The sequence below is a fragment of the Peromyscus leucopus genome, chromosome 17 (assembly GCF_004664715.2).
Source record: "Peromyscus leucopus breed LL Stock chromosome 17, UCI_PerLeu_2.1, whole genome shotgun sequence".
In the NCBI taxonomy this organism is placed as follows: domain Eukaryota; kingdom Metazoa; phylum Chordata; class Mammalia; order Rodentia; family Cricetidae; genus Peromyscus; species Peromyscus leucopus.
Window position 1 is genome coordinate 2,966,603 of NC_051077.1, and position 19,685 is coordinate 2,986,287.

A 19,685-nucleotide genomic window follows, 5' to 3' on the forward strand; every position below is an offset into this window, starting at 1 on the left:
GACATGTATACGAGCCCGAAATCACTTCCGCAGAATTTAAAGATACACGTCTTGGTGGGTGACCCTTTCTGGCCTGCACGCCCCACAAGCAAACTATGGTTGCCAAGAAGTCTGAACGATGTTGGCTTCTGTGTGTTGAGCTCACACGTGAGGCCAGCCGGGTGTCTGCAGTGTGACGGACGGAAGCAATTGTTCCTTGCCCTCTCCTTGTGTGACGCGGCTCCGCTCCCCAAGGCTCTGACGAACATGGCATCCCTGGCGCCTCTTGGCCCCATGATGGTGTGGAACCCCTGTGTGGATCCCTTGTGTGGAAGCCCTTTGTGGAGCCCCGGTGTGGAACCCTTGTGTGGAACCCCTGTGTGGATCTCTTGTGTGGAACCCCTGTGTGGATCTCTTGTGTGGAACCCCTGTGTGGATCCCTTGTGTGGAGCCCTGGTGTGGAAGCCCTGTGTGGAGCCCCTGTGTGGATCCCTTGTGTGGAACCCCTGTGTGGAGCCCCGGTGTGGACCCCATGTGGAGCCCCAGTGTGCTGAGTGTCACAAGCTTTCCAGCAGGCATTTGTAGCACCAGCAGGCATTTGTAGCACCAGCAAAGAGCAGGATTTAAGCTCAAGGTTGTGCAGTTAATATCCGCTGCCTCCACGTGAGCTTTCAGGTTACAGTGTCTCCGCTACCCACACTCTCGGACCTCTTGTGACCTGGGTCTTCAGGGGTAGACGTTATCTTCAGAGCCACCAGCCAGGGATCAGTGTGAGTCATGGGTCTAACAGGCTCTGAATGGTCAGGACTGTCAGCATTGCCCTGCCTTGTGGTAAGGACCGCCACCTTTGGTCTGGTGGGTGGCTTCCCCCAGGGAGTCCTGGCAGTCCTTCCTGTCAAGGCCATCTTGGAAGAGCTGGGGCGCTGCCTGTCTGTGCCCATGTTAATCTGTGGTTGGCAGTGCGCACCAGGGCAGAGACACCAGCATGCAGCCAGGCCTCAGTCCTCAGAGGCATCAGGTGCATGGTAGGACCGAGGACAGGCACAGGGCCCTGAGCATCTGGTGATTTGTTAGTGGCCACAGGTCTGTGGTGATGGCAGATGTCGCTGTTAGCCAGCCAGTCATCTATAGGCGGCAGGTGAGAGCCCTGAGGTGTCCACGCCTCTGCCAGAGCAGGGAAGGGAAAGGCGTTTTGTTTACTTGTGACTCAGGCCCTGCCCTCCTCCCTTGGCGCCTCTCTCTCTCTCTCTCTCTTTCTCTCTCTCTCTCTCTCTCTCTCTCTCTCTCTCTCTCTCTCTCTCTCTCTCTCCTTCCCTCCATTACTTCCTCCCTCTCTCCATATTCCCCTTCTTCCCATCTTTCCTCTTTTCTTCTCTGGCTCTGAGACACATTGTAAAAAATTGATGGTGAATCTCTCAGCACACAGCATCGGTGCACTGAGAAACAAAGACTTGCTCTGATCACTGAAAACTGAAATGCCTTTTTCCAGCCACGTGACCCCGGCTCCCGAGGTGTTTGTAGCTTGTCCCAGAGGCTCCCGAGGGCTGTTCCCAGGGTCCCAGTGAGCCAGAGGCCAGGTTCCCTCCCAGTGACAGTGTGTCTGCTCTTCCTGCAGATGAAATCATGCACCAAGACATCGTCCCGCTCTGTGCCGCTGACATCCAGGAGCAGCTGAAGAAGCGCTTTGCCTACCTGTCTGGTGAGTGCCGGAAGCCAGGGCCTGGCTAGGGTTGGAAAAGGGGCAGTCTGCTGGAAGCCAAGGCCTGGCTAGGGTTGGAAAAGGGACAGTCTGCAGGGTCTCTGCCCCTCTAGACCCATTGGTCCTTCCTTGCTGTCTGTGAAGCCTCTGGCCATGGGGAGGAGGTGGCAGGGCCATGTCGGCACACTCGTTTGGGTTCTGTTGTCCACACCACAGTGTCCCAGGTCAGGTGGGTCATCAAGAAAGGAGTTTTATTTAGTTCAAAGCTTTGACGGTCCAAGGCTGATCGATGAATCTGGGGTGATCTTACTGGCAGAATCCCGAGGCCATGCAAGTTATCACGTGGTGAGAGGCGGGGTTCACGAGTGTGTGCAAACATGTTTATGTGTGTCTGTGTCCTCAAGTCTCTCTTTATAAAAGCACAAGGACTCAATCAAGGGCCACCGGCCTGACGACTAATCCTAATCACTTCCCAAAGGCCTCCCTCTGTGTACCACAGTGGGATTATTTCTGCCTCACAGAACATCCCAGGTTGAACTCTAGCACAGGAAGACTTAAGAGACACGCTTGAATGTGTCATAGCTATCAGGCTACTGAGCGGCTGTCAGGATCTAGAGATGGGTGAGCCGGGTGCTCCTGACCTGGGATTCCTGGAACTTGGTCCTTCCATGAGTGGGTCAATGCCAGTCCTACTGACCTTGGTGCCTTCTATGATCAGGGCTGTGGGATCTCACTGGGCACCTCCCTTGGCCCTGCCATTGCCTCTTCTCAAGCTCTGCTTCATGGGCAATGGCCTTGGGACATGGCCGTCCCACCTTGTGCAGCAGCTGGTGCACGTCCAGCCTGGTGACAACACTCAGGTGCTGAAGTTTCACGGGCCGATGGAGAGAGCACCCTCAGCATGTGGACGCTGCCCTCCAGCCTAGACGTGTCTGTTGACAAGACCAGTTCTGAAAAGGGCCACACGTGAGCCTTCCTCCAGACCCCAGGTTAGCTCAGGGTGTCCCCACTAGTCATCCTGGAACCCCCCACCACTTAGCCACGTAAGGAGAAACTGTCCGTATCTGTGACCCCAGGAGCGTCCCACCCCTCCGAGCCTTCTCTGGCTCTCCTGCCTGTGGTCAGGATACAACATGTTCCAGTCACATAGATTCCAGGGAGCTCTGAGATGTGGGACAGGAGAGGAGTTGAAATACAGTTTGTGGGGTGTGTATCACTGACTTAGGAGGAGTCTAGCCATATGAGGTGAGCAGGAAAGTGGAACCTCTTGAGATGTTCTACCGATGAGGTAGGCCACTGCTTCCCTTTGGAAGGGTCTCCCCAAGGGGGGGGGGGAAGCGGGTCTCCTGAGAGGGCAGTAGAAGAGGTGACACATACCCTGGAAGTGCAAGCTGCAGAAAAAGCTTGTGAAATGCCGCAGTGTCTGCCTCCCCCGCCCCCATTCTCACCTCAGCTTCTTCTCACTTGTCCCCACCCTGACAAGGCTCCAGACTTAGAGACATGGATGCCCCACCAGCCTTGGGTCATGGGCCTGAACCTTAAATACGAACTGCCCCTATGTCCCTCTGTGAGGGTCTCTGGTACGTGAGGGTAAGACCCTGGGATCCCCACTGGCTGCTCACCTCTCCACTGTCCAACATCAGCCTGGGAGCTCCGGGTCACTTAGTAGGTGAAGCTGAGATCAGTTCTCATCAGCGAAGGTCCCTTGCTGACCCTGGCCTCTCCTGCTGTAGCCTCAGAGACTGGCTCCTCCTGGTAGGAGGGTCTAAGAAGCTGCGATTCTCCATCCAGCTGCAAAGGTGCAGAGGTGACTGGTGAGGAGGAGTGTGTTGGGCCTCGGAGTTGACAGCAGCCCCTGCTGGTGTCCAGGAGGGCCAGGAGGGGCAGCATTGTTCCAACCTGAGCAGGCCTGGAAGAGTTCCCAGCTCCTGTAAGACACAGCCCAGGGGCACCTTGATTTGGCCTCTGACACTTGGAGGATCCACTGAGCCAAGCAGGGCAGCTGTGAGCTGATAAATGGCAGTGTCCTTTGTGACCAAGCATGTGAAAATCTGCTCTAAAAATGTTCAAATATAACTGTTCTCCAAGCCAGACCAGCTGTATTTCTGTCACTCACACCCGAGACACTTTGCAGACTTCACCAGACATCTCCATCCTTCTCTTGTTCCCATGCCCCATTCCCAGAACATCCAGGAGCCCTCCCTAAGGATCTGCATTCTTACTGCATCTGAGCTGCATCCATGCTTTGGACACGCCCCCTGTTCTGCTGGCCTGTCCACTTCCATCCTCTGGAAGGCACGGCTTCATTCTCGAAACCATCTCTCTGGCCTGCTCTCTGATCTGCTACACTGGCTTATGGATATGATGGAACATAACACAAAATCATCAGCTAAGAACTTCAGGACTCTAGACCAAATTTGTGTTGACAAAGAACTAATTCTTAGCCACACAAACCCACGTTCTTCAAGAGAGTTCCCAAGCAGGCCTTTCTCTTGTCCCCTTACTGTGGCCGTTCCGCAGAAGTCTGGGCACTCAACAAGCACACTGAGGTGGAGATGCATCATCAGACACGTTCCCCTAGTGCCTGGGACCCTCCAGTCGGGGGCAGCATGCCCTTCCAACCCTGCGGCTGAATGTGCAGAGATGGGACCTAATTCAGCTCGCTCTGCCTGGCAGAGCAGCCTCCTGGCTGGCCCATACTCCGGGGCCCCGTGGGCTCCATGGCCTTTGTCCCTCTCTGCTGGTGCCTCATTTTCCCGGTATTCACAGCCTTGTTTTCCCCTTGGTAGCTTTCATGGCAGAACTGCAGCTGGCCTAAAGTTCTCTCTACATATGAGGTTGCCCTATGACCCATGGAGTTATAGGTTCCAGGGACCTAAAACGCCTTCTCCACTTAACGCCTGAGTTTGTGGCAGGCTCCCTGAGGACATCGGCTGCTCCTGATTCCACAGTCAGCCTGGGGCGGCCCCTGCTCTCGTTAATCAACCTCATGAGAAACAGAAGTGGACAGCTGCCCGGGAGGCCTGAGTGCTCAGAGAACCTGAAATGGGAGTAACCAACACAACTCCTAGAAGGCTGAGGAGCGGAATCACGCTCACTGGCTTCAGCACAGCACTTCAGGAGTCCACAGTCACGTGGTGTCTGAGCTAGCTGATAGCTGCTTCAGCCTGAGTGTGTTCCCACATCCGCATGTGGAGGCCCAGCCTAGTGAGGTGGTGTCAGGAGACACGCTCTATAACGTAACGGTCCATCAAGTAGGGACACCCTCACCAGACACTGACACTGCTGACACACTGGCCCCAGACTTCTAGCCCCCAAAGCGCCGAGAAGGAAACTTCTATTGTTTATAAGCCATGAGTTGGTGTTTTGTTTTTGCACACCAAATAGCTGAAAACCCTAATACCTATAAAAACTACTAAAATCAGTGTGCAAAATCCTTTGTATTCACAAAGGCCTTATATCAACTTGAGATTCCCTGATTTTTTTTTTTATAAATATTCAGCTTCTGAGGGATGCCTTCATTCTTTTATGAAATTTTAGGTCTTTTTTAGTTTTTGAAATTATAATACAGTCCCACCGTCATCCCCTCCCCTCTTCTCCCTCTACCCTTCCCATGCATGTCCCGTGATGTCTTTCAAACGAAGAGCCTCTTTTTCTTTAGTTGTTCTTACAGTATATATGTGTGTATGTTCCTAAATCAACACATGCAACCTTCTCAGTCTGTATAATGTTCCATGCATGTGTTACATGTTATCATGTGTATGATCTCAAGGCTGACTGCTGGGCGTTGGATAATCAGTTGGGGGCTCTGTCCTGGAGGAGACCATTTCTTCGACTCTCAGCGTTACCTAGTTGCCTATAGCTCTTTGTCCAGGGTTGAGGCCCCATGAGCGTCCCTTCTTCCGTGTTTGTATGTCCACTGATGTCATCATTGTTTGGGTCTGGCTTAGGCAGCCAGGTTGATGATGAGACTTCATGGGTGTAGCCTCTATGGCGTTTGTAAGAGACACGGTATCACAGAGGAATTCTTGGCTTTGATTGTTTTTATTCTATTACAGTCTCCCTGCACCTTTCCCACAGTGACACACACACACACACACACACACACACACACACACACACACACACACCCCGCCAGCCTTCTGCACAGGAGTTGTGTTGCAGATGCAGCAGCTAGGATCAGGCACCACACTGTCTCTTGTTCTCTGCATTTTGACCCATTGTGGTGTTCTGTATTGGTCTCTGTCTGCTGCAAAGAGAAGTTTCTTTGATGAGGAGTGAGAACTCTACTTATGTGTGGGCACAAGAATAAATATTTAGAATGTAATTAGGATTCATGCTTGTTTAGTAAGTGGTGTTTGTAAGTTCTCCTCCAGGGTCCATGACTTCACTAGCCCCAGGTTGTTGGCGAGGTTTCCAGGACCAGGCATGGGTTCGCTCTTGTTGAGTGAGCCTAAGTCCTATTAGAGAGCTGTTGGTTACTTCCCAACATGCATGCCGCTATTACACCCTTGGGTTTGTGTTTGGTCATGTTGGTCTTTGCTGTGGTTCATAGGCATCATGTCTGGGTGGGACTGTTGGTCTCTACCCTCCCTTAGAAACTTACATTTTTATCTTCTGATACCGAGAAAGCTAGTCCTCAGGAAGGAAGCTTCAGGTCACTCCCAGCTCGGGTCCTCTGGTTCCTGTATCTGAAGTGCATGGTGTTTCCAGTAAAAGGTGGCTTACCTTCCACCTCTGGGGGCAGCCAAAGGCAGCAGCCATACGTTATAATGTTTTGAGAATCTCTTGGACATCCCTGACCAGCAACTCCAAAGGGAGTTTCATGCCTGAGGTTGGTGTTTTGTTAGCTGTCTATGGCTCTTGAGGGTGCGATATAAATGTATCCATTGGGGCCCGGACTCCCCAAGATCCAGTGATCTCTGCAATGTGTCCAGCGGTGGTTCTCTGTGATGGTCTCCATTTGACATAAAGATAAGCTTCTTTGATGGGGGTTAATTAAAACACCCAGTGTTCATGAAAAGCCTCTCTTGCTCTGTTGGAGACAGCTCCGAGACTGAGGCTTTGCTGAATATCTGTCCTTTTTCCTCCCTAGGTGGGCGGGGACAGGACGGAAGTCCGGTCATCACCTTCCCCGACTACCCAGCCTTCAGTGAGATCCCGGACAAGGAGTTCCAGAATGTCATGACCTATCTCACCAGCATCCCCAGGTAGGGGCTGCTGAAGCCAGAGCCGGTTCTGTACTAGTGATTGCTTGATTGAGACTCCAGGGGACCTGGGACAGGGTGGAGCTTCATGGAGGAGAGGAGTCACAGGGTCAGAGTCCACTGTTACAGATCCTGGGCCTGGCCTCTTCCCATGGACTACTTAGCACTATAGAAATCCCAACACTTGATCCCGAGTTCAAATCCAGCATGAGCTAACAGTAAGACCTGTTTCAAGAAAACAAAATATAGTCACTTCTCGCTTTTAAAAATGTCACTAGCCATTGTCTATTCTGGGCTCAAAGAGCCCAGTGAATCTTTCTCTCCATCCCTGGGAAAGGCTCCATGGGGTCATGTCTATGGAGGAAGACCCTCTGCAGCTGAGGCTCAATGTATCCCAGAGCCTGGTGACCATTCCGTCTAGTCATCGGCCCCAAGGAGGTCATCTACCTACAAGACCTGGTCCCTGGGGCAGCTCTGGAAACCAAGAAAGCAGAAGTAGCTGCATCCACTTCTGTGTCTGGTGGCCGTATTAGTCAAGATAACCTCGAGGGACAGAACCCACAGAATGAATATGTATATAAAAGGAGGCTTTCTTAGATTGCTTGCACCCTGTGCTCTAGGTAGTCCAGTAATGGCCGTCTCCCATCAGAGAGGCCTAGAACTCCAGCACTGTTTGGTTCATGCATAGGCTGAATGTCTCAGCAGTTCCCAATCTGGGACGGAGGGACTGGAGGATTCCTAGAGGGCTGCTGGTCTTCAGTCTGTCAGACCTTGGGAAGGGGCTACAGAAGTGGTGATGTTTCATCTGAGACTCACTCAGACATCCACGGGGAGGTGGCAGGTCCAAACTGATCCATTTTGTGTTTGGAGGCCAGGGCAAGGGCCTGGTCAGGAGTGGGCGGGAGCTGGTGGGTAGGGCTGACGGTGAGTAGAACCGGGGAAGAGTTGAAACGGAGCCCCTAGGTGTCACCAGAGGAGGAAGATCTCTTGGTACCGAGGCATGTAGGACTGAGCCAGGAAGTAGAGGTGAGGAACAGGGACCGCCAGATACTGACGGTTCATGGGTTTCTAGGTCAGTACCGTGCTATGCTGTGTTTAGATGTAGCCTCACCCCCCAGCTGTCCCCTCCGGTCATCATATAGCTCCGCTCCTTCTGCTGTCCCTCCTGTGATTATCGGAGTCCTCCTGCCCTCCTGGCTTGTCTCAGCTGGTTAGGACTCTGCTGAGGACAGTTTGAGTGATTAGAGCAGATCTGGTAGGCTATGAGAGAGACGGAGGACACACAGGGATGCCCGCGAGACCACAGAGGTAGCCCGGGTGATAGGAGTGGAAGCGTGTAGTTCTACCCCAAGGTGAGAGTCCTGGATGTGCTGCTGGAAGCGGCCTGTGGAGAGGAAGAGGGAGCAGACGGTGGAGTCATCTCTCCATCCCGGCCTGGCGTGAACTCTTCAAGGCCCAGGGGTGCTAGCCGATCCCAGTGGGAGATGCTGTCAGCCATCCTGCACTCCCCCACAGGCTCATGATTCTGAAGTCGGCCTCACCTACCCCACACCAGCTCCCCTGACCACCTCCAGGTACAAGTAAGGCCACCAAGGCTTTTTGTAGACACACCCCCCCACCCACGTGCACGTACACACACACACACACACACACACACACTCATGTGTTCTTACAGTTGCACATGTACACATATACAGGCTAACATGCATACTTACCCATGTGCTTGTACCCTTATACATGCTCATACCCACCAATGAACTCATACATGCTCATACATATGCAGGGTTCACACCTGCACACTCTCACATGCACACACACACACTCCTATGTGTTTCCAACACGTGTTCACATATGCATGCTCACACACACTTATGTATGTTCATGCATATATGCTCATCCTTATACACATTATGCACATATTCACATACATGTTTACATATGTGCATTTACATGCTTATGCATGTTCACATTCTACCATGTGGGGAAGCAAAGCAAATCAGGTTGAGTTGCAAGTTTTAAGAATATTCAGCCAGGCGGTGGTGGCACACGCCTTTAATCCCAGCACTCGGGAGGCAGAGGCAGGAGGATCTCTGTGAGTTCGAGGCCAGCCTGGTCTCCAAGGCGAGTCCCAGGAAAGGAGCAAAGCTACACAGAGAAACCCTGTCTCAAAAAACCAAAAAAAAAAAAAAAAAAAAAAAAAAAAAAGAATATTCAAGGCCAGGTGGTGGTGGTGCACACCTTTAATCCCAGCACTTGGGAGGCAGAGGCAGGAGGATCTCTGAGAGTTCCAGGACAGCCAGGTCTACACAGAGAAGCCCTGTCTCCAAAACAACAGCAACAACAAAAAGTATGTTCAAGGAGCCCAGCATAGTTCCTACTGCAAACTCCGCACTCAGAAGGCTGAGGCAGGAAGACCACGCGTTTGAGACATGGGGGACCCCGGAGAGATGGAGCTTAAGGGAAAGAGGGAAATAAACAAAAGAAAAAATGAATATTGAAGGAAGGAGGAAGTCATTCCAGGCTTGCTGCCCCTGGGAAGAATGTTGATCGGGGAAAGACCCAACTCCAGCGGCCACAGTGTGGGTTCTCTTTGCTGTAGCTACCATTGGCTCCTTAGGAATTCTGCTGCCATAGTTTGTGGGTACTTCCGTGGGGCCAGTGTCCTCTGGCAAAGATATCCAGGGGCCTGGGTGGCAAGGGGGCTGGCGGAGTTCCCAGGAGCCTTTGCTCTCGGGAGCATGCTGACCCCTGACCACAGGCCTTGCCTCATTAGCAGCCCCAAAGCTGGTTGTTATTAACCTCCACTTGGTTAAGTTGCTAAGACACACTGGTCCAGCATAAATTCAGAGCCAAGTGCAGAGAGCATTTTCTCCTAAGCAGATCATAAATCCCCTGGAGGGACTTTACATTCGGAGGCCTGGGAGCAGCCAGAGGGTACCGGACCCCCTCCCCCTGTGGCACACCGAACCTCCATTTACAAAGCTCCCACAGTTCACACAGGCTGACAGGGACAGCTCTCCAGCTGTTCTTGGTGACGAGGTCCCGCTGCTCCTAAGAGGTGCCCGTGTGCACGTCCGCATGTACAGATGCACACGCACCATATGTGCGCGGAAACGTGCGGGTAGAAATGCACAGATGCACACAGGCATGACCACTCACATACATGCTCACAAGTGTGCACAGACACAAGTGCTCACTGAAATGACACATGGCTTGTGAGGACCGGATGAGGGGGGATGCGAAGGACAGAAGCACAGCTGAGGGACGCGGGCTCTGTCAGGCGGTGTTCGCGCTGTCTTCTAGGATGCCTGTTTCACCCTCCCTTGCTGCCCACTCACGCAGGCCCCAAGGCAGCCAGACGTGTGGCCCCGAGACAGCCTTACCCGTGCCATGAATTCAGATGGGGATTCCCATGGATGTGAGTGTGCAGGTAGAGAGAGTGTGTGCACACCACGCATGCGCCACACCACAGCCATGCCCGTGTTCAATGTGCAAGCTCCGCTTTCTGCTTCCTCCTCACTGGGAGCCACAGATGAGGGTTGGTGAGCCTCAAGACCGCTCACTTCCACGTGTGGTGGGCAGCATGGCGCCCTGTTGGTCGGCCCCCCGCAGTGTCAACGGGCCAAGTGCACCCGCTTGTCAACCGGGGCTTTGGGGTCCTTGCTTTCACGGTGGAGACCCTGCTGCGGTGGCGGGCCATTACTAGATTAGTAGGTTTTCATGCTCTGTCCCTTGGTGACGACAGTTCCTAAGTTACCCGGGCGATGCTCCCTTGAGCCTCATGTACCCAGGTCTGCTCCTTTGTCTTCGTAAGGGTCACTGCTGCTGTGATGAAACACCAGGATCAAAAGCAACTTGGGGAGGAAAGGGTTTATTTGCCTCACACTTCCACATCGCTGTCCATCACTGAAGGAAGTCAGGGCAGGAACGCAAGCAGGGCAGAACCTGGAGGCAGGAGCTGATGCAGACATCATGGAGGGGTGCTGCTTGCTGGCTTGCTCCTCATGGCTTGCTCAGCCTGCTTTCTTATAGAACCCAGGAAAGTAACCTAGTGATGACCCCACCCACACTGGACTGGACCCTCCCCATCAAACACTAAGAAAATATCATACAGGCTTGCCTGTAGCCTGATCTTATACCGGGGGAGGGGGGGGGGGAGCGGGGGGGGGGCTTTTCTCAAATGAGAGTCCCTCTTCCCAAATGACTCTAGCTTGTGTCCAGTAGACAAGAGACTAGCCAGGACATCTGCGGTGTCAGGGTAACAGTGTGACAAAAACCAGGAGGAGCTCAGATCCCTCTGCCAGCTTTGAGCCAGGCCAAGAGGACTGCAGAGAGACAGGGCTGCTTCATGCTCGCATGGACGAGCCCCCTCTCCCCCCCCCCCCCCCCCCCCCCCCCCCCCGTCCCCGTCCCCGTCCCTTCTCAGAGTTCTCACAGGCTGCCCTGGACTTCAGCTTCTTACATCAGCTCGATTTATAAAGTGCTGGATTTATGGTCTGGCGCTTTGAGCACTGGGAGCCCTCCCCCCCCCCCAGGCTTCCCAGAGTCCCCACAACTTCTGCCCTTGGACACCTCATACTGCAGTAGTGACCTTCTCATGAGGTCCTGTCCCTGTGCCTTCCTGGGTCACGTTCTCCTAACCCCACCAGAGGCCACGTCCTCTTAATTGTGTATTAGGTTATCTTTCTCTGTAACTGTCTTCCAGTATGATAGCTGCCGACCACCTGTGGCCACTTAAATTTAAAAGAGTTGTTTCTGCTCACCCATGACTAGGGATCCCATGTTGGGCAGCTGCAGTCTGCAATACATGCCCTATTAACAGCCTGGGCCTCAAATTCCAGGCAGGCCCAGGCCAGTGGTCATCCTGGCCGCTTGTCCAGGAGGAGGGACAGCAGCTGTCACCCTGCTAGAGGCGGCGTCGCTGGACTGTAAGGAAGCTCAGGGAGGCACAAATAGTGAGCCAGGGTGGCCTTCGTGTCACACACTGCCCTTAGCTGGCTGTCCCGGGAGCTGTGATGACTGAGAGGAGGCCAGTGCGTCCGAATACTACGTGTTAGAATTCTTGTTCTAGGATCGAAAAGGTTGATGGGAGAGGTCTTGGCAGCCTTGGGCAGCCCTCAGGGAGGAGACTAGCAAACGCCTGCAGCCACAATGGAGACAGTCAGTGGCACGGCTCCCACTACACACACATACATATACACACACACACATACACACACACACACACACGCACACACACATACACACACACACACGCACACACATACACACATGCACACACGCGCACACACACACACATGCACACACGCACATGCACACACACACACACACACACACACACACACACACCAGTGATTTCTTTGTGAGGTGTGCTGAGCTCTGGTTCTGAGCACAGTCCAACTCAGGTCTTCAGGAGTTCAGCAGAGCTCATAGAGGCCTTCTGTGGGGAGACCATGGATTCTGGGAGGCTGAGGGAAAGGGCAGGGCAGAGGCTGCTTAACCAAGATGGCTGAGAGTTGGGTGGATTCAGGCCATTTTGGACAGCAGGGTCCCTGAATCCACTTCTAATGTCCAGATAAAGGCGGTTGAGCTCAGGACCTGCTGTGGAACTGTGGGTTCTGTTAGTCTCCTCGTCCTCCAGAGCCAGGAATATTTTGATCATGTAGTGTCTTGAGTCCCTCTGCCCTCCACCAGCCCACAGCACATTCCTGTACCTTCAGAGAGGCCTTGAGGCTGGGGGACACCTGCCCAGAGCCAGGCATAAGTAATAACATCCACAGATGGCAGGGAGTCCACCCAGTTCTGTGACCCCATCCCTGTTCCTGCCCAGAAGGGACTAGGTCCTGTGTGTTTCAGGAGAATCAATAGAGCTGTCAGTCTGCTGACTGACTCCGGGCCTCCTGAACCCACAGAAGCCAGCCAGGCAGCCCAGAGAAGGTGGATTCGCTCAGGAAGATGGCCTTATTGTCCTGGACTGCCCCTGTGCCCTGGCTGGGTCCTCACAGACTCTATACCTTTATGATCTCAGGATGCCCTAAGCAGCCAGCTGTGGCTTCAACCAGTGAGGCCTGGCTATCTGGTCAGAGGCCAGAGGGTAGGGGGATGGTCCAGCCCCAGCACCGTCCTGAATGTGCAGCTTCATGCCGACCACCTGGGGGCGCCGTTAGTCAAACTATCGTAAAATCCCGAATGTCCCGGTGAGCCGCATAGCTCCTCCCACCTGCCCTGGTTGCACGTGCTTCCCTGCCCCCTTTCAGTCTTATAACTACTTTGTAAATCTTGTACACTGTGCCCCAGGACCCGATCTTAAACTCCAGTGACACTAAGACACAGTGGCATTCAGGTGGGATGGGACATTTCACACACTGAGAAACGAAGGGGACATGGCCCACTGGCCAGAGATGTTCCATCTGGGGTGAACATGTCCTGTGACCCTGGGGTCTCTGCTCATCTCATAACTCTCCAGGCTCCTCCCTCCCCAAACCCCCCCCCCCATGTGCTGGTTCCTTACATCCAGGCACCACAGGGGGACACTTCACACTTATCCAGCCCTCCACCAACCACTGGAAAGCCAGCATCCACTGGGTTAGACCGTGGGTTCTAAGTGCTGGGTGCTGTACCCCGGCTCTGAGTGCTGGCTGCCGCACCCCGGCTCTGAGCGCTGGCTGCTGTACCCAGGCCCTAAAACTCACCTCTGCTGTCTGGTCCTTGAATATTTAACATCCCACATCTCGCTTTCTACTTAGGTGAGCTGTGGGGTTAATTTTTCCTGGGAAGATGATGCCGGGGACACCAAAGGGACAGATGACCAGCCAGAAAAAAAGATTCCCAACAAGTCCATGTTGTCAGTCACTGTGATGAATTGACGGGGCCTTCCTATAGGCACGTGGGTAACCCCAAAAGAGTTGCATCATGGAAAAGGTGCAATCTCCCAAAACCGTGAGAAGCTGGGACAGGATGATATGCAGTGAGGATGTGGGGCGGCAGGTGGGAGGGAGGGGGTGCCGAGAATCTCAGGTGAGAGTCCAGAGATCCCCCCACCCCCTCCGTCTCTGCGGGCATAGCAGGCCTGGCCTTGTGAGGGTCTCTTGTGGGTTCTCGCAGATGCTCTGACCTACAGAGGGAGGCAGCCATACCATGGCCGGAGGACAGTGTTCTATGGAGCGAGTCTTACGCAGCTCTGATGGGGTCTCCCTCACTGATGTCAGAGGGCTGGGGATGTTGGACCTTTGCTGCCCCCAAACCAATGTGGGATGAAGGAAGTCCTCCTCCACCCCTGCGGGGTCCGATGAGAAGGTCCGGCTGGGCTGGGTCCTGGGGGGGAATGTGAAGCTGGGAGTTTACTTCTATCACAGGACAGAGCCTGGCCCTGTGCCTGTCATTTTGTCATCGCTGTTCCTACCCAGTGGTCAGACACCAGGCCTTCAAAACCAGAGCAGCAGCGACCTTAGAGAAGGTTCCAGCAAATTCCAAACTCCTGAAACAGCCTTTGTGAGACCGCTGGGCCTTTTTGTATAAAATTTAGCTCATGTGCCTGTCTGGGAAGTGCCCCCCCCCTCCATGTTTTAGAGCTGGGAATCACAGTGGGTGTTGCTAACAATGCTGGTGGCTGAACTCAGAGAACACCTGAGGCCCCCTCACGCCGCCTCCTCCAGTTCTCCACTTTTAGAGAAACCAGCCATGCTGTCTTTCAAGGCCCAGGGAACCTCCCTGCAGGATCCCAGGGGAACCACCACCCTCCTGGGGCCAACTTCAGGGCCTGGCTTGCTGGGAGTGCAGGCAAGGAGCCGCTGTGATGATGGGGCCACCTCCAGCTGTGATGATGATGGGACCACCTCCAGCTGTGATGATGATGGGACCACCTCCAGCTGTGATGATGGGACCACCTCCAGCTGTGATGATGATGGGACCACCTCCAGCTGTGATGATGGGACCACCTCCAGCTGTGATGATGGGACCACCTCCAGCTGTGATGATGATGGGACCACCTCCAGCTGTGATGATGGGACCACCTCCAGCTGTGATGATGATGGGACCACCTCCAGCTGTGATGATGGGACCACCTCCAGCTGTGATGATGATGGGACCACCTCCAGCTGTGATGATAGGACCACCTCCAGCTGTGATGATGATGGGACACCTCCAGCTGTGATGATGGGACCACCTCCAGCTGTGATGATGATGGGACCACCTCCAGCTGTGATGATGATGGGACCACCTCCAGCTGTGATGATGATGGACCACCTCCAGCTGTGATGATGATGGGACCACCTCCAGCTGTGATGATGATGGGACCACCCCCAGCTGTGATGCCTGGCGTGGGAGGGAGGGGATGTTAGCAGCAGTAGGAGGAGCATCTGCCTCAGTCCACATGGAGAGACACAAGATAGAGTTGTGGCTGGGAACCAGCTGAGTATGCCCTGGGGCTGGAGGCTGCCAGTGATGGTGAGGAGAAAGGGACTAATGCATCCCAGGATTTCCTACAGTGACTGTGACTCTGGGAGGCAGCCATAGTGTCCTAGTGACCTAGTATGGCAGATCCACCTGTCTGGGCTCTGTGACAACAGGCAAAAAAATGTAACCTTCCTGTGCCCGACAAGGTAGCGCCCACCCTCACGGAGTCACCATGAGGCCTTGGTAAAGAACTGTGGTGGTGTTGGTCTCACACTTGGCCCATAGCCACACAGAAAGTCAAAAGGTCCTCACCCAGAAAGAGGGGTCTGGCCCTGGCTGGCAGGAATCATGATGGGGCCAACTGCCCCGGGAGTTCTCTGTGCCCAGACTGTGAGCTGCTGGGCAGCGGAATGAGAACACAACTGCCTTCCCACCCTCAGTCATCCAGCCATAAACCAGTCGCCATGGGCAGACCATCCAGAAGCACAGCTCGCAATGTGGCCTGTCCCCCTAGTGTGTGTGTTTAATCCTTGGTGTGTGTGGTAGTTTGACATAGAATGGCCCTCATAGGCTCATAGATTTGAATGCTTGGTCATCAGGGGCTGGCACTATTGGGCAGGATTAGGAGGTGTGGCCTTGTTGGAGGAAGTGTGTCACAGGGGTGGGCTTTGAGGTTTCAAAAGCCCAAGCCAGGCCCAGTGTCTCTCTCTCTTCCTGCTTCCTACGGATCCAGATGTAGAACTCCACATCTGCCTGCACGCCACCATGCTCTCTCCTCTATGATGATAATGAACTCAACCTCTGAAACTATAAGCAAGTCCCAATCAAATGTTTTCCTTTATAAGAGTTGCTGTGGTCTTGGTGTCTCTTCACAGCAATAAAACACCGACTAAGACAGAAGTTGGTACCAGGGAGCTGGTTATTGCTGTGACAGGCCTGGCCATGCATGTTGGCAGAATGTGGACTTTGGGACTTTGGACTAGGAGAGCATTTGAATGCTTTTGAGGTTTAATGGGCCATGCTAGGAGGAGCGTGGAAGACAGAGGGACTGAGAACAACGTAGGTTATGATGGCCTGGCTCAAAAGGTTTCAGAGAAGAAGAATATTAGTAAGTGGCCTAGAGACTGTTCTTGGGATATTTTCGTGAAGAATGTGGCTGAGCTCTGCCCTTGTCCAAAAAAATCTGCCTGAGGCTAAATTGAAGAGTTTGAATTAATGGCACTGGCAGAGATTTCAAGACGGCCTAGCATTGACTGTGTTGTGTGGTTATTAGTGGCCAATCTTACCCAGATTTATAAAGAAAAGGAGCAAGCGAGTAAGTGCACCCCTCCATGGCCTCTGCGTCAGCTCCTGCCTCCAGGTTCCCACCCTGCTTGAGTTCCTGTCCTGACCTCCTTTGATGATGAACAGTGATGTGGAAGTGGAAGCCAAGCTGTCCTTTCCTCCCCAACTTTCTTTGGGTCATGGTATTTCACCACAGCAACAGAAGCCCTAACTAAGACAGTATTTCATATGTAATACTTTTTTTTTTTCACTCAAATGGTCTCGTGTGATATCCGTGTTCACAGTACAGGATTTTAGGAAAATCCAGGGGTTTGGTTTGAGTGAGTGAAGCCATGCCCACGGCACCGGGCGTAGGAACAGGGCTTCACAAGTGGAAGACAAGGGACCTGCTGTGCTGTGTGCGGCCATCGGCAAGTGTTTTGCTTGCTTGGGCATTTGGGCAGATGCACTCAGGAGCTGGCAAGCCGGGTGTAGGCTCTCAAGCCTCTACATTAGGCTGGGGAGGGCCAGTGCCCCAGAGATGCTTTGCGGAAGTTTGTTCCTGAAGGAATATTCTGGCTTCAGGAACTCGCTAGGGCCTCGGGTCTAGGTCCTGTTGTGGAATTGTGAAGGGGTATCACAATGTATGTGTGTATGCACATATATGTGAGCATATTGTATGCATGTGTACACGTTTGTGTATGGGCATGTGCAAATGCACATGTATGTGCATGCGGAGGTCAGAGGTCAACATCCAATGTCTTCCTCAATCACTCTCCAGCTTACTTTTTGTGTCAGGGTCGATCCCCAAATCTGGAGCTCATTGACTTGGCCTGACTGGCTGACCGGTGAGTCCCAGAGAGCCTATCCCAGCCTCCCCCTGCTCTAAACTTACATGTGTGCACAGCCATGCCAGCTCTTTCCGTATGTGGGTGCTTGGACTGCATGCACAGACCTTCATACTGCATGGCAAGCAAACTTACCTCCTGGTCACCTCTCCAGCTCCTCCAGGAAGGGAGTCCATGAGAAACATGGAGAGACTGGAGAAAGAGGCTGTGGTTCCTCCACAAAATTGCTTCAGAAAAGAAGGGGGAAACTGAGTCAGGCTGTGGTGCTCTGTGAAATGGTGACCCCAGCCGTAGATCTCCCCTTTTCCTGGGTTTGCATGTCAGGGGCCCCATCAGGCTCCCGTGTTTGTAGAAGAGGACCCAGAGGTGGCCGCGGTGAGTCACGGGAGAGCAGTGTCTCACCTCATGCGTGCCCCCCCCCCCCCGGGTGTGGGCTGCTGTTAGGAAGCCCTTTGTGTGCCACTGGTTTGGGACTGGAAGCACGCAGCTGGACTGTTTGTATGTATGGTGACAACCCATTGTCCCCGGCCTGCTTTTCTCTGTCCCTCCGGGGAGGGTCAGGCTTGGATGACTGACTCGGAGCTACAGTGGCAGCCCCAACACATCCCCCTGCGGCAGAGGAGGGAGGCGGGAGGTGGGCTCCCACCAGCCCAGCTGTCCTGTGGCCTCAGGGCTTCTGTGATTGCGCGTGTGTCTCATGCATCATAGAGAAATGGCCTACAGCCTTGAGGGGATGGTCAGGGACCCATCACTCCGGCATCATCCGTGGTCTGTACTGCAGGTGGTCACTACAATGCTGTCACCTCCCTGCCTGGTTTTGGGCTGCGTTGTGGACCACATGGTACAGGCCAGGACAGCTTAGTTGGATTCACCCACCAACCATTAAGCACTACAGTGAAGCCCTGTGTAGGGCCACTCAGAAGCCCCCCATACAACCTTAGGGTAGAGGGCGCCTGTATTGCCCAGGCCAGAGCAGGACAGGAGGTCTATTCTGTCTCCACTGCTTCAGGCACCGGCCCAGGAGAACCAGCTGGGCAGGTGGGTTGGTCTGTAATTCTGTTGAGCGACCAGCAGCAGAGGGGAGAAAGCTTACTCAGATGTGGGCTTTTTATCAGGAGCATTTTGCATGTCGTTGAACGTGTGGAGCAGCCCCCCCCCCCAGTGTGCCAGGTGCTCAGCAGCACACTAGCAACTGTGTGCTTTGCACACCACTGCCACGTGACTTCCTGGGACTCAGAGTGGTCTATTAATGGAGCTGCAGCGTGCGGAGTTTTGCCGACTGCATAATTTATAGTGCGCTGTGCAGTTCTGACTTTCCCTTAAGTGCAGACATGGCTTGCTGAGGAGATACGTTCGTAGATTCGGAAATCAGGCCCTCGGAGGAGCCAGCGCCTCCTCCACCGGCCTGTCTCGTTCCGTGCTGCCGAGGATTGGCTGGGAGCAGTGGCTGCTGGCACTGCACAATTGGCTTGGATGTGAGATTACCCAACAGAAGCAGGCCTCCCACGTCCTCCACTTCCACCCCATGACTCAGGCTTCTGCCGCCAGGCTGAGCGGAGAGGCTCGGGGCATGCTACACCGCTGCACGATGCTGCCTTGCCTTTATCACAGATGTCGCTGCTGCGGAGGGCGAGAGCTCACGCCTCGCACCCCACAGACACCGGGGAGCCCTCCCAAGCCTTGGAGATTCTCACCCCAAATTGTGATGTCATCGGGAGCCATTTTTTAAAGTGGATGAGCACGGGACCTCAGATGCTGGGACTAACGTGATGTACGGGGTCCTGGAGCTTGTTCCGGGCTGGTTCGATCGGCTGTCCGTGCACACACAGAAAAGAAGTGGCTTGGCCCTTGCAGTGCAGTGAGATGTCACTCTGTTCCAGGAGGAGGGGCTTCTGCTGCTCTGTGAATTGATGCTCAGAAATAAACAACATACACAGAAGAAAGTCCTGGGATTTACAGGGTGGGGCTGCTCGGGCCTTCGGAAGCCTGTTCCTCTGCTGAGACCTCTCTCTGGCATGCACTCTGGCTTGCGGTGCAGAGATGGCATGGGATGGTGGGGTCACCGATGTACGTGGAAGCCAGGTTGGCTGCCAGCACATGCTGACTGCAAGTGTTTCTCCCTGTTTCAGTTTGCAAGATGCTGGCATTGGATTCATCTTGGTCATAGACCGAAGGCAGGACAGATGGACCTCTGTGAAGGCATCGGTCCTGCGAATAGCCGTAAGTACCCCGAAGAGCTCTCCGCACTCCTGGAGGGTGGCAGCTCACTGCTTTTCTTTCTAGTCTGGGTGGAAG

General features: G+C 53.8%; 1 protein-coding gene across 16 annotated transcripts in view; it reads left to right on the forward strand.

The window, feature by feature from the left end:
- The window catches only part of Mcf2l (MCF.2 cell line derived transforming sequence like), a 154,034-nt gene that overhangs the window by 92,449 nt on the left and 41,900 nt on the right, over positions 1-19,685 (forward strand). For 14 of the 16 annotated variants that reach the window (XM_028881276.2, XM_037211591.1, XM_037211592.1 and 11 more), the window contains 3 exons: positions 1,595-1,678; positions 6,774-6,888; positions 19,520-19,610. In XM_028881276.2, coding sequence (XP_028737109.1) covers positions 1,595-1,678; positions 6,774-6,888; positions 19,520-19,610 — 290 coding nt within the window. Of the gene's footprint in view, positions 1-1,295; positions 1,493-1,594; positions 1,679-6,773; positions 6,889-18,683; positions 19,351-19,519; positions 19,611-19,685 lie in introns of those variants that run through there. The other 2 variants (XM_037211594.1, XM_028881287.2) reach the window with 2 other exon arrangements.